Source organism: Amblyomma maculatum, chromosome 3 (assembly GCF_055883805.1).
Source record: "Amblyomma maculatum isolate TAMU_Amacu chromosome 3, ASM5588380v1, whole genome shotgun sequence".
Lineage (NCBI taxonomy): Eukaryota > Metazoa > Arthropoda > Arachnida > Ixodida > Ixodidae > Amblyomma > Amblyomma maculatum.
Window position 1 is genome coordinate 169,298,386 of NC_139346.1, and position 13,595 is coordinate 169,311,980.

The following is a 13,595-nucleotide window of genomic DNA, read 5'->3' on the forward strand; positions in this document are numbered from 1 at the left end:
TTCTGCACACAGCGACGGAACTACAGTGAACATTCCTATATCTAGAGTTGACGCAGCTTGTCGACTTCGTTCCTTAGCGGCGGAGCTAACGCTTTCAGCCTGGAACAAAGGAGATTTTTCCAATCGACGCCTCAGGGAACTAGACCCTGGGCTGCGCCTTCGTGTTCCCTCTAACAAAGGGCGGCGCGAAACAACACTGATGTGCCGTATGTGGCTCGGTGTTGCATTCACCAAAAAATACGCTTATGTGATGAGAATGGCGGATAGCCCTAACTGCGAAAGATGCGGCTGCGAAGAGACCACACAGCATCTCCTTTGCGAGTTGCCTGCTTTTTCAAGCGAAAGATATGCGCTACGTTCGGCTCTGGACCATCTTGACAGCCGTCCTTTCACAGAGGAGAAAACCATCGGCCCATGGCCACAGAAAGCGTCTAACGGCAAAGCCTTCAAAGCACTTATGTGTTTTATGAGAGACACAAACTTGATTGAGAAACAGTTACTGTGCTCCTCGCCGCCTTACCTTTCCTATCATTCTCTTCTATCTTTCTCCTTTAAACTCCTCATTCCCCTTCCCCAGTGCAGGGTAGCAAACCGGAAGCTTTCCTGGTCAACCTCTCTGCCTTCTCTCTCTTTCTCTCTCTCTCTCTTAACAATGTGGAATAGCATACTTGCCCTCAGAAAACAAATTTCCAAGACGTTTTCTGTTCAGTTTGTTTTCTTCATATAACCCACAGGCTTGCTTCTGAGTACAATGAGAGGAAATGTGGTTTTGTCAAAAAATTACAATCAGTGCTATTACTGGACGGTGACGCATATAAGTCAAGAGATATCGTGAGCTTGTAAAATGCTTTTGTCATCTGATTCAGGCTGCAGGGATTTTAAATGCAAAGCGAACAGCAATGAGCCATTCCCTTATTTTGTACCGACTGCGTGCGAAAAGTTGCAATTATAAATTTGGTGTAACACTTAATATAATACGTTATTATTCTACTCATCTCTATTCACGTGGTTGCCTCAACTTCTTTGTTTCCTTGGTGTGTAGGCTAGATGCCTTGATGGAAGATGAAACGTGACGTTAATTTCTCACTTAAACAAGTTGTTTTCACTTGTTGGCCGATTGTTTAAGGCAGCGGCCGGGCCCCTACCGCAGATACACATCGCATACACACCGCATATTCAAAGACACACAGGGGTTTTTGCTGTCCTACAGCTGCATATTTTCATTACCCATGCATGCTCATTCGCAACGTTCGTACTTTCCAAAGCTGATTTTTCAGGGTTTCATCTGAAGTGTATTGAATGGGCCGCGTAACCTAAGATATTCAGGTAGCTTATAGAATGAGAATTCATTATTTCCACTTCCTGGCTAATAGAAATTGTGCGTTTTCGCAGCGCTGATAGCATAAGTCGCGCCAGATGGATTTTTTATACAGAAATTTATTCGACAGTACTGAAGCGTCGACACCTTCGTGATTGTGCGCTGACTGTGGATCCCGAAGACGCTGGTTCGATCCCGGTCAGGACGGCAATGTTTCGACGGAGGCGAAACGCAAGGTAACACAGTACTGTGCGATGTCAGTACACGATGTCATTATTATACGGGAGCCTTGCATTACGGTGGCATTCATAGCTGATGCTGCTTTCCCAAGTTAAACCCCTTATATATTGCATACCATACCATACCATACCATACCATACCATACCATACCATACCATACCATACACCATACCCCACCCTATCACACCAGAGCACACCTTGCCATACTATATCATGCCATATCGTATCATACCGTAACAATTCTATACCATACCCTACCGTACCGTAGAGCATAGTAACACACCATACCATACCATACCATACCATACCATACCATACCATACCATACCATACCATACCATACCATACCATACCATACCATACCATACCATACCATACCTTACCATACCATACCATAGCATACCATACCATAACGTACCATACCATACCATACCATATCATGCCATACCATATCATACCATACCATACGATACCATACCATACCATATCATACCATACCACACGATACCATACCATACCATACTATACCATACCACATCATGCCATACCATGCACCATGAACATACCATACCACACCGTGCCACACCACACCAGAGCATACCATACCATACTATATTGTTACGGATATGCCGCCAAAGAGGACGACGATGGAAAATAGAGTGAAAGACGACGAAGCTGAAGCAACTGTTGGGGCTTGCCTGAACACTTGATGTGATCTGCTGTGCTGAGCTGTGAACACTTGCTATCGGCTGTGGGTTGCTGTGCTAGCCTTCTGCCCCGTATCAATATCATGCCGTATCATACAATACGGTACCATGTATACTATGCCCTACCGTAGCGTAGAGTATCACACCGCTTCGTACCATACCATACCATACCATACCATACCATACCATACCATACCATACCATACCATACCATACCATACCATACCATACCATACCTTTTCTTATGAAATAAGGCCACTGCTGCCAAGTTATAAATCATGCATTTATGTATGCATCATCGTCATCATCATCCTGATGAAACCCGCTGTAAAGCAACTGCATCTCCCATGTAATCCCGCTCTGTCAGCGGCCGCTGCCTAACCTACACAAACTTCCTGATGTCATCCGCCCACCCAACTCCCTGCCTCTCCCTGCGACATTTGACTTCGCTTAGAACCTAGCTAGTTACTCTTACCACCGGGTATCTTTGCCTTCGAATTACATGCCCTGCCCATATCTATTTCGTCTTCATGATGTCGACTAAAATATCAATAACTCGTATCTATTCCCTGACCAACACTGCAAGCTCTGTGTCTCTAAAGTTAAGCATATCATTTGATTTTCCATAGGTTTCCAAGTTTTAATAAAACTAGCTTTCGGGCAAGTTGGTTACTTTGCTTCCACATAACTGCAGCGCGGAAAAAGACGACCACCAAAGAAAGGAGCGATTGTCCATGTCGTGTGTGTTTCCTTTCTTGGTGGTGGTCTTTTTTTGCGCTGCAGTTATGTGAAAGCTCTCGAAGTTATCGTCAATTTAAGGTCAACCCTTTCCGTTGGCCTCAGTGTTCCTCTCCGTATGTGAGTGCCGGTAAGATACAGCTGTTACATACTTTCCTCTTTAGGGCTACTGGCAATCTGCCGTTGATGATCTTAGAATATCTATAAATTACGCTCCACCGTAATCTTATAATTTTTTTTTCAGTCGCGTCTCCCGAATCTGGCGTCAATATCCCTCCTACGTACATGATTTCTCTTACAACTTCAACTTCCAGCGCCTCGCAACCTATCGTAAGCTGCTGTTCCCTTACAAGGCATTTGCTAGCCGAAAGCATTCAGCACTAAAGCCCCTGACATCTTGCCAAAACTATCAAGAAGTTCCTAACAACTTAAATTGCCAATGAACTAATGGCAAATATTGGTCTCCACTTATTGTAGTTTTCGTAGAAATGCTAGAACATGTACTGGTTCTGGGAAGCAGAAAGACGTTTTATCGTCTGACCGGTTAATACTCCCGCGCTGTGGGTTTACCTAAAGCAATAAAGGCCAACACACGAGCGCAGCGGGCAGCTGGGGCGGCTTGCAGTCTCCACATGTCAGTTTGCCTGTGGACGAACAATGCACTTTCGAAAGAGCAGCTGTCCGCACTCGTGCGTCAAGCGTCTCCTTGTTGAAAACGCCGAAATAACAGCTCAGCAATACGGAGTGCGGCGTCCACTAGATGAGCAGCCATAGGCCCTGCGCCACGATGGACAGAAGCCCCATTTTCTTGTGCATTCAAAGGACAATCACTTTAACTGCCTCGCCAAAGGAGGCTGAGCATGGAAATCACCGTTTTCTTCTGTTTATTCTAACCTTGATAATATATTTAAGAAAGCTGCGGAATAATTTATGCAATAAATGAGTATGCCCAATTAAGAGAGAGAGCGAAAATATGTCAATGAATTCTAGCGTCTTTTTTCATAAAGTGCAATAAGCATGCACAAAGTCTGTAAGCAACGTATCGAGTAATCGCGGTTTCATAAGCCGCGCTGAGGTCAGAGCTTTGTGCCCGCACAAGACAAACAATGAGCGCGTCTACAATTGTGTATAATCACCTACAGGCTGTTAATGCATTTTGAAAGTTTTAGAGCAATGGCACAGAATGAATACGTTTTTTTCTTACTTTGTAATTGGTGTTCTTCTAAGAGTGTATAGGAAGCTTAACACGCGCGAGCGCATAATTTGCAGCTGTAAAAGGCTTCGAATATAGCTCTTAGAGGGGCTAGTTAACATTGAAGTAGAACTTGTTGCAGGGCTAGTTGGTTCATGATCGTACGGGGAAAGTAAGCGCAAACAAAGAGACAAACACAAGAGAGGAGACAAGACAACGCGCTACTGGCAACTGATTCTTTTATTGAAATCGACACAATATATAGGGACATCGTCACACCACCTATCGGCTCCCTACGCGTCAGAAGGCAATATTATCTAACATAAAATTCCATGTTCAACCTAGGTTGATCTAAACCCGATAAAAGCACCTTACTCTTTAAAAACAACAAATCGACATGTGGTACGTAAAAGGACAAAGAACAAAATAAAAGAACAATAAACAATAAATTCCATGTTTACCATAGGGTGGACTAAAACCGATAAAAACACAGATAACTTTAAAAACAAAATGACACGTGGTGTAAAGGGCCAAAGTAACATGATGGAATGAATAAGAAGTGAGCAGAACTTAAAAAACCCAACCCCGAGAAATCATGTAACATCCTGAACCCTCTTCAATGTTTTAAGCACTATAAGTACCTTGTGCTACCACAAACAGGTAAACAAAACTTCTATGATGATGGGACCCAGTGAAATGCTGATAAATGAAGACGACATAAAAAGCACGCGAAAACATACAACCCAGAACGGACACATGCACCAGCGTAAGCATTCACCAAAAGTTTCGTCTTCTGGATACACACAGTACATAGTAGCACACCTCGTATTCTTGTTCTGTTCAGCCAAATTTTTCCAAAAATTTTGTTTGTCTCTTTGTTCGCGCTTACTTTCCCCGTACGACTAGTTAACATTCCCTCTAATAAACCATTGTACAAAATAAAAAAATCTACAGAAGTGCAAAAACTAAACAAAAAACAAAACAATCTGTTGGATATTATTACTAAGAGTGAATTGCCCGAGTAAACACATATTTGGTAAACTTGATAAATGAAAAGAAAAATAACAACTGCAGATTGTCTGTGAGTACACTGAATTTTCCTTTAGGTAGGACACTGGATATATAAGCTCAATTGTTGTATTGTTCAACTATCTCCGAACAGCAAGAAATACCTTGTTTGATGATTGTAGCTTTGGTGGCTACACATAGAGATTTCGGCGAAAGCCATTAATTTAGTTCAGAGGTTATGAATATTCTTGGCCCCTCTATGCTTGTCAAAAGGAAAATGAAGACTGGTTTGAAAATCAGGGTATTGACTTACGGACTTAGCTAAAATTGCATCCCGAAATTCATTAAAGTTCCAGCCATATTTGCTATATCGTCTTGTCAACCTTTCAAAGTTGCAAGATTTATGTACTTACCGAAATAACAGTTTATAGTACAATTAGCATAAAGATGGCAGTTTACGTGCAGCTTTTGAAGCCTACTTAACATGCATCTGTCTTTACTACCCAGTCTTGGAGTCTGAAGTTTAGGGCGATCAGAATCTCATAGTCGTTAAAGAAATGTTGTTACCGGCACCAGAGAATTAGGTAAGTGATCATTTTAGGAGACCGCAGAGACATGGCCGCTTGTAGCTGGTGCATGTGAGTGGAATCAATGGAAAGGGCATTTTTTCTGTAGCGCTCTGCACCATTACTCTCACCAACGTTCTCACTGGTGCCTGCCTTATAGCCACAATTTTGTGAGTACGTGAACGTTCTCACTGGTGCCTGCCTTATAGCCTCAATTTTGTGAGTACGTGGTAGAGGGAACTAAATTTATTTCAAGTGCTTGAGTGATCCGTTCAGAAGCTTTCACTTAAAAAGAACACACCTACGACTGTCTTGCTTGCTTTATACTTGGATGGGAATGCCCAGGTGCTCAGCTACGGTTTATTTCTAGTGCCTCCAAGGTCACCCACTCTGTCACTGTCCTTACGTTCGTCTCAGAGCAGACAAATACATCCGCATAGAAACCAGAGTCGAGGAACACTTTTTGGGAATCCTTTCTCAGTTCTGGAACAAGCAACGACTGTATAGACTCATCTATTCCACAAACAACATGAAGAAAAGAAGATGTGTGGTTTGGTGCTGGTTACTTTTGCTTTCAGTTCTAGGTAAGATGAATGTTGTGCATGTCGCAGTTGACTTTTTTATGTGATTTTTGTGCATTTACACTTAAACATAAGATCAACTGAAAGCATTCTGCCATGCTAAAAGCAAAACGAATCATCATGTATCATGCCGAATACGTTGATTCCACAAAATTCACATGAATTTGGTGCAGTTCCTACCAAGGATGCTTGAGTCATCCCATTGCACATTGAAACTGAAAAGGCATTTTCGTTCATATTTTTTACAGTACAACATTTCAGCACTGCCCTAAATCGGCGCAATGTCATAACACGAACAGTATAAGCACGCATTGTGTAAATGCGGCGACAGTTGTCTACATGTCGGCTTTAATATGTTACTTATAGTCTTATCATGTATAGTTCTATATTTTCAAGCCTTCGTACGCAATATTGCCACAGAAAATGTTTCTCTTTGAATCCATAGTAGGAAAAACCACAACAAATGGTACACACAAATCTTATGCTACTGTTGTTAACATTTATTCCACCAATAATCGCAGGTGTTCTACTCTGTATGTTGCAGCTGCCTATCATTTTTCTCCTGAAACTGAAACTAGCTTGTTGAACTATAATCTTGTGAAGGCAGTAAGTGGACCACTTGTTGCCATACTAACACTACCCTAAGTGAAGGCACTCAACAAATTACAACTGGCACAATGTTTAGAGACTTTTCATGCGTTTAGCAGTTTTTTTTTAAGCAGGATGAATACAGTAATCAGAATTCTTGCTGTAGAACTACTTTATTGAAAAGCTTTCGAGCTCCTGTTCCAGTAGTCTTACCTGACGCAGCTGTGGAGGTAAACATGCTTCGTAACTTAATAAGAATGAATGCATGCACGCGATCTTTGAATATTTGGAGCGTCTTTAAATTTCTGGTTACTGTGACGGAATAACGAGAGCCGTTCTTCATCAACTTGAGAAGAAGTCATACAATATTTCTAGTTACAGCTGCAACCTTGATTACCTCGATTGGCTATAAGTGTAAAAATGATATCTTTCAGCGTGAACAAGCGCACTGCCGTATAGTTCTTTCTATAAAAGAATTCTGTCAGTTTGAGTCCATCACTAGCAGAACATGCACAGGATGATAAAACGAAACAACAGCAAGCTTCGTGCTATGGTGACATTTGTGACTTTCATATGTTACAATTATTTTTCGAGATTTCGCTGTTAAAGTAGAGTAATTTATTTCCTAAACACTTAATCAATCTCGAGGAACTAAGAGGGCTCACCTCTGTATAATGTTCGGGGCTTTCGATGGCCCGAAGTGTGCACACCTTTCTTACGCGGCCGTAAACTCATATGGCCAAATTAAAGAAGGTGGGCGTTTTCTTCTATGCAGGCCACACTCAAGCGCGTCTAAAACGAATTTAAGTACTTAACAGTTATAGGTATTCTGAAAACTGTGCTTTTAATTGAAGAAAAAGGTATTAAAATAAAATAAAAACGATTATTTTCTTCAATTCATTTGCATAAATAAATAGCATATTTATCGCCAGAATAGCTTTGACCTACATTTCCTGATCCTCTTCTCCAGCAAAATAATAGTTCTACCGATAGCCCAGATCAATCCCTCTTCTTCCTTCAGGGAAGCATTTTTTTTTTCGGCAGAAAGTTGTCGTGCACATGTACATGTCTAAAATTTAAAGTGATTAATATAACAAACTTTTTTTTTCTCGTGAATGAGAGTTAATTTATGACTTTAATGACTGAGAGGCATAGACATAGGACGCGCATCTCGCTCCACTCCAGTGCAGATCTTCGCCTTGTTAAAGGCTTACCGGAATAATACTAGGTATTTTTTCTTTTTCCTTTATTTCTTATATTGCCTGATTTAAAATAAATGCAGCCAGCAAAGAATATGGGTGGGCCAAACAAACATCTATTCACATATAACATTGAACCTTCTTGAAAGGAGCCAAATCGTCAAACAAGCTCTGAATTCAGGAGGCTCGGGCTAAGCTCTGACAACGTCCCGCCCATAAGTGAAACTGGCAATGAAATTTTCCAGCGCAGAGCGAACATTTTCATCGGCGTGACTGACCTGCATTATTGTCCTCCAAAGGCTGTTAAGGCTCAGAACCATTCTCGTGTCGTATGGTACCTCAACCAAAATAACATTTTATTATACCCAGGTTGTTTTTTATTGAAGACAAACTGGGGCTCTAATTACTGAGGTGTGGCTCTACGAATGTTTCTCGATGGAAATGTCTGCCCCGTTTTTCATTACAATAAATTACTCGTTCTTTGCATTCGTGGTCACACATATTCTACAACCTTTGCAGAATTCAAAACAATACACAATGTTCTAATTAAAAAATATTTCTGTGTTTATCACTTAAGAGGTCATTTTTCAAAAAAAAAAAAAAAAAACGTATAGGAAACGGAGCAGTCATTCTTGAACGAAAAAATTGCGCAAGTGTTTATGTATTTGACACCTCATAAAGAGTCAATTTATTGTGAGGCGTACTACATAAAACATCTGGAGTGCTCATCAATCTTCTTTGATATTTTTAAATTTTATTCTTTAATATTAACCAACAATTACCTTTCGCGCTCCATACTACCTGCACAGGAAAGTATCTTGGTAAAGAATAGCGTAACACAACACTCGAGTTCTTTTAAACAAGTATATCCGCAGCGTAAAAAACCCTCTCATACTAAAATCATATAATTCTCATATAATCTCAAACAAATATCATTCAAAGTATGAGAAATATATGAGATTGTATGAGATTTGTATGAGGTTAGTATAAGTTTTTATGAGAAATCTGTATGAGGTTATTGTGACTCATACGATTTTTTCGCTAAGTATGCTATCATAATTCTCAAAGAAGCAGCTGCAAGAAGTAGCTGGACTTCTTCAGACGCTCGGAATGATCCGCACAGGGCTTACTCACAGTCACCTATAAAGTGCCAGTACAATCGCTAGAGTATGTTGTCTTGGCTGAAGTAGTTGGGTGGTTGCCAAGAATCGCTATAGCTCCTGCGTTTTTTTTTTTTTAAACGCGAGCATGATGTTTATTTGGCTGAAATGTTCTTTTTTTTGTATTTCAAGATTGTATGCCAAGTATTTTTTCTTGCCTTACTCTAGTTAGTGTTAACATGCATGCACTTATCAAATGCCATTTCAAAAGATATGCTTACATGAGTGAATGAGCAAGTCGGCCGGTCAGACAGCCAAGCAGTGACAGTGCTAGGGAATATATCAGTTCAGTATTAATGCGAGAACACCAATGTGAAAGCAACTACCATGAGCAAATCATGTCTTGCTTCTGCAGCAGCTGTGATTGGTCAACGCATAACAACAGATGCCTAGCAGCACATTTCTATGCATAGCCCCTTCGTAACAGCTGTATAGCAATGCAATGCCAAGAACTAGAAAGTCCCGTAATATGTCCCTGCAATCATACCGACCATCAATAAAAGAGCAGATTAATTGGCGAAAATATGTGCGCCATTGCAGTCAACTACACAAAGCTGTGCCACGCAAAGTAAACATGCACGACAACGGTTTCACACAATTTTAGAATTTTAGCCGAAATTCTCCTCATTCTTTTGGTCCTTGTATTGAACAATGAAGTTGAATAATCTACCAGTTGCAGTTTAACTGTCTACACTCTATACGCAGCTGCTGTAGACGCCGGAACTAAAAGCGGCACTCAAACTTCGCCGGCCCAAGGCGAACCAAAAAGTGCCAAGGATGTCACGGAATTCATGCAAAAGAGGTGGAAATGCGTGAGGCTGGGAAAAAGTGTAAGTGTGCACCAGAGTAACGGTGGAGCGGATTTGAGCAAAAGAACGTGTGGTTCAGACAGTGCATGCGGTAAACCTTGGCCGAGTCAGGGGAAAATGCGACATGGAGAAGGTGAGCAGAAACTAGTTCGGAAAAGAGACACGCAAAAACTTTTGAGCTCGCCACCAATAACACGAAGGTGTAACGGAGTGACTGTGAAGCAACAGCTCAGGTGTGTCTGCAAGCCCTCTCCAGCTTAAACTGTAGATGGGCCCATGAGCGTAAAATAATTTTTGTCAAAGCACTTAAAAGGATGTCGAGTACTCATCTGAGTGTTGCTTCGAAGGCGGACAAAGGAAATGGTTTCAAGTTCTTGTTACTAATGAATTACTCTTTACTCCCAAGATTACGTCATTAAAACTTGACCGAGCCTTACAGCTTGATCGCATTCATATGAAAAAAGAGGCGTACACAATTTGTCCTTGCAGCCAAGCAATAACAATAGCGAAACGGCTGCTTTATGAAACTTCCAGACATAATACCACGCACCAATACCATACTAAACATCCCACGCATATCCTGAGCATAACTCGCTAAGCTCGATCGCACTGTGAACGCACGATTACATGGCATGCCAGTTTTTCCGGAACTATGTTGAAGACTAGAACATTTTTAGCACAGCGCTAGTGTGCCAGACTAAGCAGCAAACAAGGCTAATTTGTTCGGCTTCTAATTACGGGGCTCCCTACATTATATTAATTGCCATTTGGGAGCGCCTCAACGTTGGGACCTCGCAGCTGTAAAATCCGTCAGCACTAAGGCTGCCAAACTGAGTTTAAATATATGGTGTGACGGGAGCCATGCAGGAAAAAACAACCACTCCCTAAGCACACGCTCAGAGCAGCTTTTTCCTGTCTCGAGTGCCTTAGCCCTTGTTTTTATTAGTAGCACAAACGCCTTCAGTGCTCCCCCCTCTGTCCCCCTCAGCTACCCAGACTATGCTGTTACACTCACTGCATTTGTTGGAGCCGTCGCTTGTCAGTAGGCGACACATCACCACAGATGATAAATGGAATGCGACCGCAATATTTCATTTAGCAGTTTAATACCTGTAGGAAAAATCCCGTAATACAAAACGAAAAACTATTTCATGCACAAATCAACGCCCATCCCCAACTTGAGCTCTCGCCCCCGTGACCATGTGACCTGTTCAGACGACAGCCTTTTCATGCAAAAACACTCCGCCCCCTAGGTTGACGGTGCTCTAGCACTGTGCTTAGCGGAGTTTTTGTGAACTATAGGGCCGCTTATGTTGAGATATTGCTTGAGTTGGTTAGTAGCTGTGCTTGTTTTCTTCCTGTGTGCGTCGTTATCAGTTAAATGATTCATGCTTTCAAACAGATAAAAAAAGGAACTAAATCTACAACTCTTGTTGAGACGCTACATAGAAATATCAGTGCGGTAATGTGTAGCTGCTTTAGAGAAAACCAATTTTAATCCTTCTTTACATTCCTGCTCCATCCAACAGTCGACGGCTGCGGCGCCGAACGTACGATGCTGGTTCTACTGTTTCAACGAGCAACAATACCGAGTACTCCGTTTGCCAGAGCCGAATGGAACTCCCTGTTGGGTAAATAAATCGCGACAGTGTATTTGTATTGACGGCAGAAACTAAGCTACTCAGCCACTGCTGCTTCAGAAACTTTGTGTGCAGCTCAATGCTTTGTAACTGGTTCGTGTGCGTCAAGTTTTAATTTGAACAGTTTACTCTGGTTTCTTTTTGCTTTAGTAAGCCATATAATGCACCGTACAAGGATCAACTGCGCTGCCGAAGTTCAATGAACTGCTCTGATAAGTTATAATAAGAAGTGATTTCTCGCTGTTGCTGAGAAATGTTTAGCCCAGTCCTCTCGAGACATATTAAAATAACATTTTAAGGTATTGGGATGATAAAGCGCATTAGAAAAATCTTCGCAAGTCGTTCATCTTCGATACCGGGTTCTGTTATGAATTGTGGGGCATACAGGAAGCAAGGCGACATCACTAATTACCAGCTGCATACGTAGAGAATGTCAGCCTGCACTATAGTTTGTGTTGATATCAAGCTTCGAATGAGCACTACATAAGGTGTGGTCGCTAATAGGATGAAACAATAACTGCGCTTAATTAATTCCTCCTGAAATAAGAAACTAAGGATGTCAAAACTTGAGAGGATATTACACTCACAAAAGGCACAGCCAAATTACAGTTCAAGTAATAAAATATGTTTCTTCCGCTACCATTTTATCAAACATATGATCTAAATCAGGGTGTTGAATGCTGAAGACCTAAAATTCTGAAAATGATTACGAAGCAAAACGCAAGACATTGTCCCTCAAGTGCCGGAAGTACAACTTTAATCCAACAACAAAAACAATAGAATGCCTAATGTGTAGATAACATCCAAGATCTGCTCCTGCCGTTTCCCTGCCATTGTATTGCATAAAAATGTGCTTGACTGCTCTTTTTTTTTTTCGAACAGTTTAAATAACATTTGGCGCTTGCTTCATAACAGCAAGGTCTTTCTTTTAATCGTATTTGTTTCTTTTGAAGGCAACATGTTCAAGGAAGCTATAAAGGCCTTTTCATACTTCTCGCAAACGTATGGCATCTATAAATGTATTGAAAGATTGGAAAGGGAAGTGACAAGCTGCCGCTGTCGATATTGCTAATGAACGCCTTCATTTTCAGTAATCTAGTGCTTTTACACCAAAAAGGCTACGCTGAAGGAAACATTGCGGACCACATACACTATGCGGCGTGCATAAATTCATTGCTCAGATTACAGTATATATATATACTTTCTGAATTAATCTGCCACCGCTATATACGCCCGTCTGTTTGGAGGAATGTGTCTGTGACGACAGCATGAAAACCGCCCGAATGGGCCGTTTCTTACGGACTTTGGTTTTTTCAGGCGGACAAGAATTACCCCAAAGGAGAGTGCAGGTACTCTCGATGCCGTCAGCCGCGTATGAAGAAAAGAGGCTGGTCGCTTCGAAAGTGGATATTCAGCAGCCCGTATCACTGAATAAAGAAAGACAAGTACAAATAAATTTTTGCGAAAGCTTCAGTTCGAAACGGATTGAGGCCGCTTGCAGGTGTCCCCGGTCACGCATTTTGTGGTACTGCAACGCGAATGATGAAGATGCCACGGGTACCAGTCAGGGAAGGTACGCCCTGCCGTCGAAAGCAACGAATGAGACCGCGTTGATTTCATTTCATTTTATTTTTATTTCCTTAAAGACCCCTTTTGAGGGACATTACATAAGTGGTGGATACAAATTTTGGTGAGATGGTACAAAGTCATGTGCTATGATGATAAACGGCTGTAGGCTTTTCGTGCGAAGATTATTGGACAGGTTGTTGTTGCAATCTCTTCGGGAAGGCCATTCCAGTCCGCAGCAGCGCGTGAATAAAAATGAGTTTGCGAAGGTGACGGCTCGTGC

At 41.6% G+C, this 13,595-nt stretch overlaps 1 protein-coding gene across 1 annotated transcript; it reads left to right on the forward strand.

Moving 5' to 3' along the window:
- Nucleotides 1-6,171: 6,171 nt before the first annotated feature.
- Nucleotides 6,172-13,253, forward strand: LOC146196832 (uncharacterized). Its single transcript, XM_084596414.1, has 4 exons — nt 6,172-6,353; nt 10,003-10,127; nt 11,636-11,737; nt 13,064-13,253. Exons 1-4 carry the CDS (start codon nt 6,299-6,301, stop codon nt 13,175-13,177), a joined length of 396 nt encoding a protein of 131 aa, XP_084452540.1. The 5' UTR covers nt 6,172-6,298; the 3' UTR covers nt 13,178-13,253.
- Nucleotides 13,254-13,595: the final 342 nt, after the last annotated feature.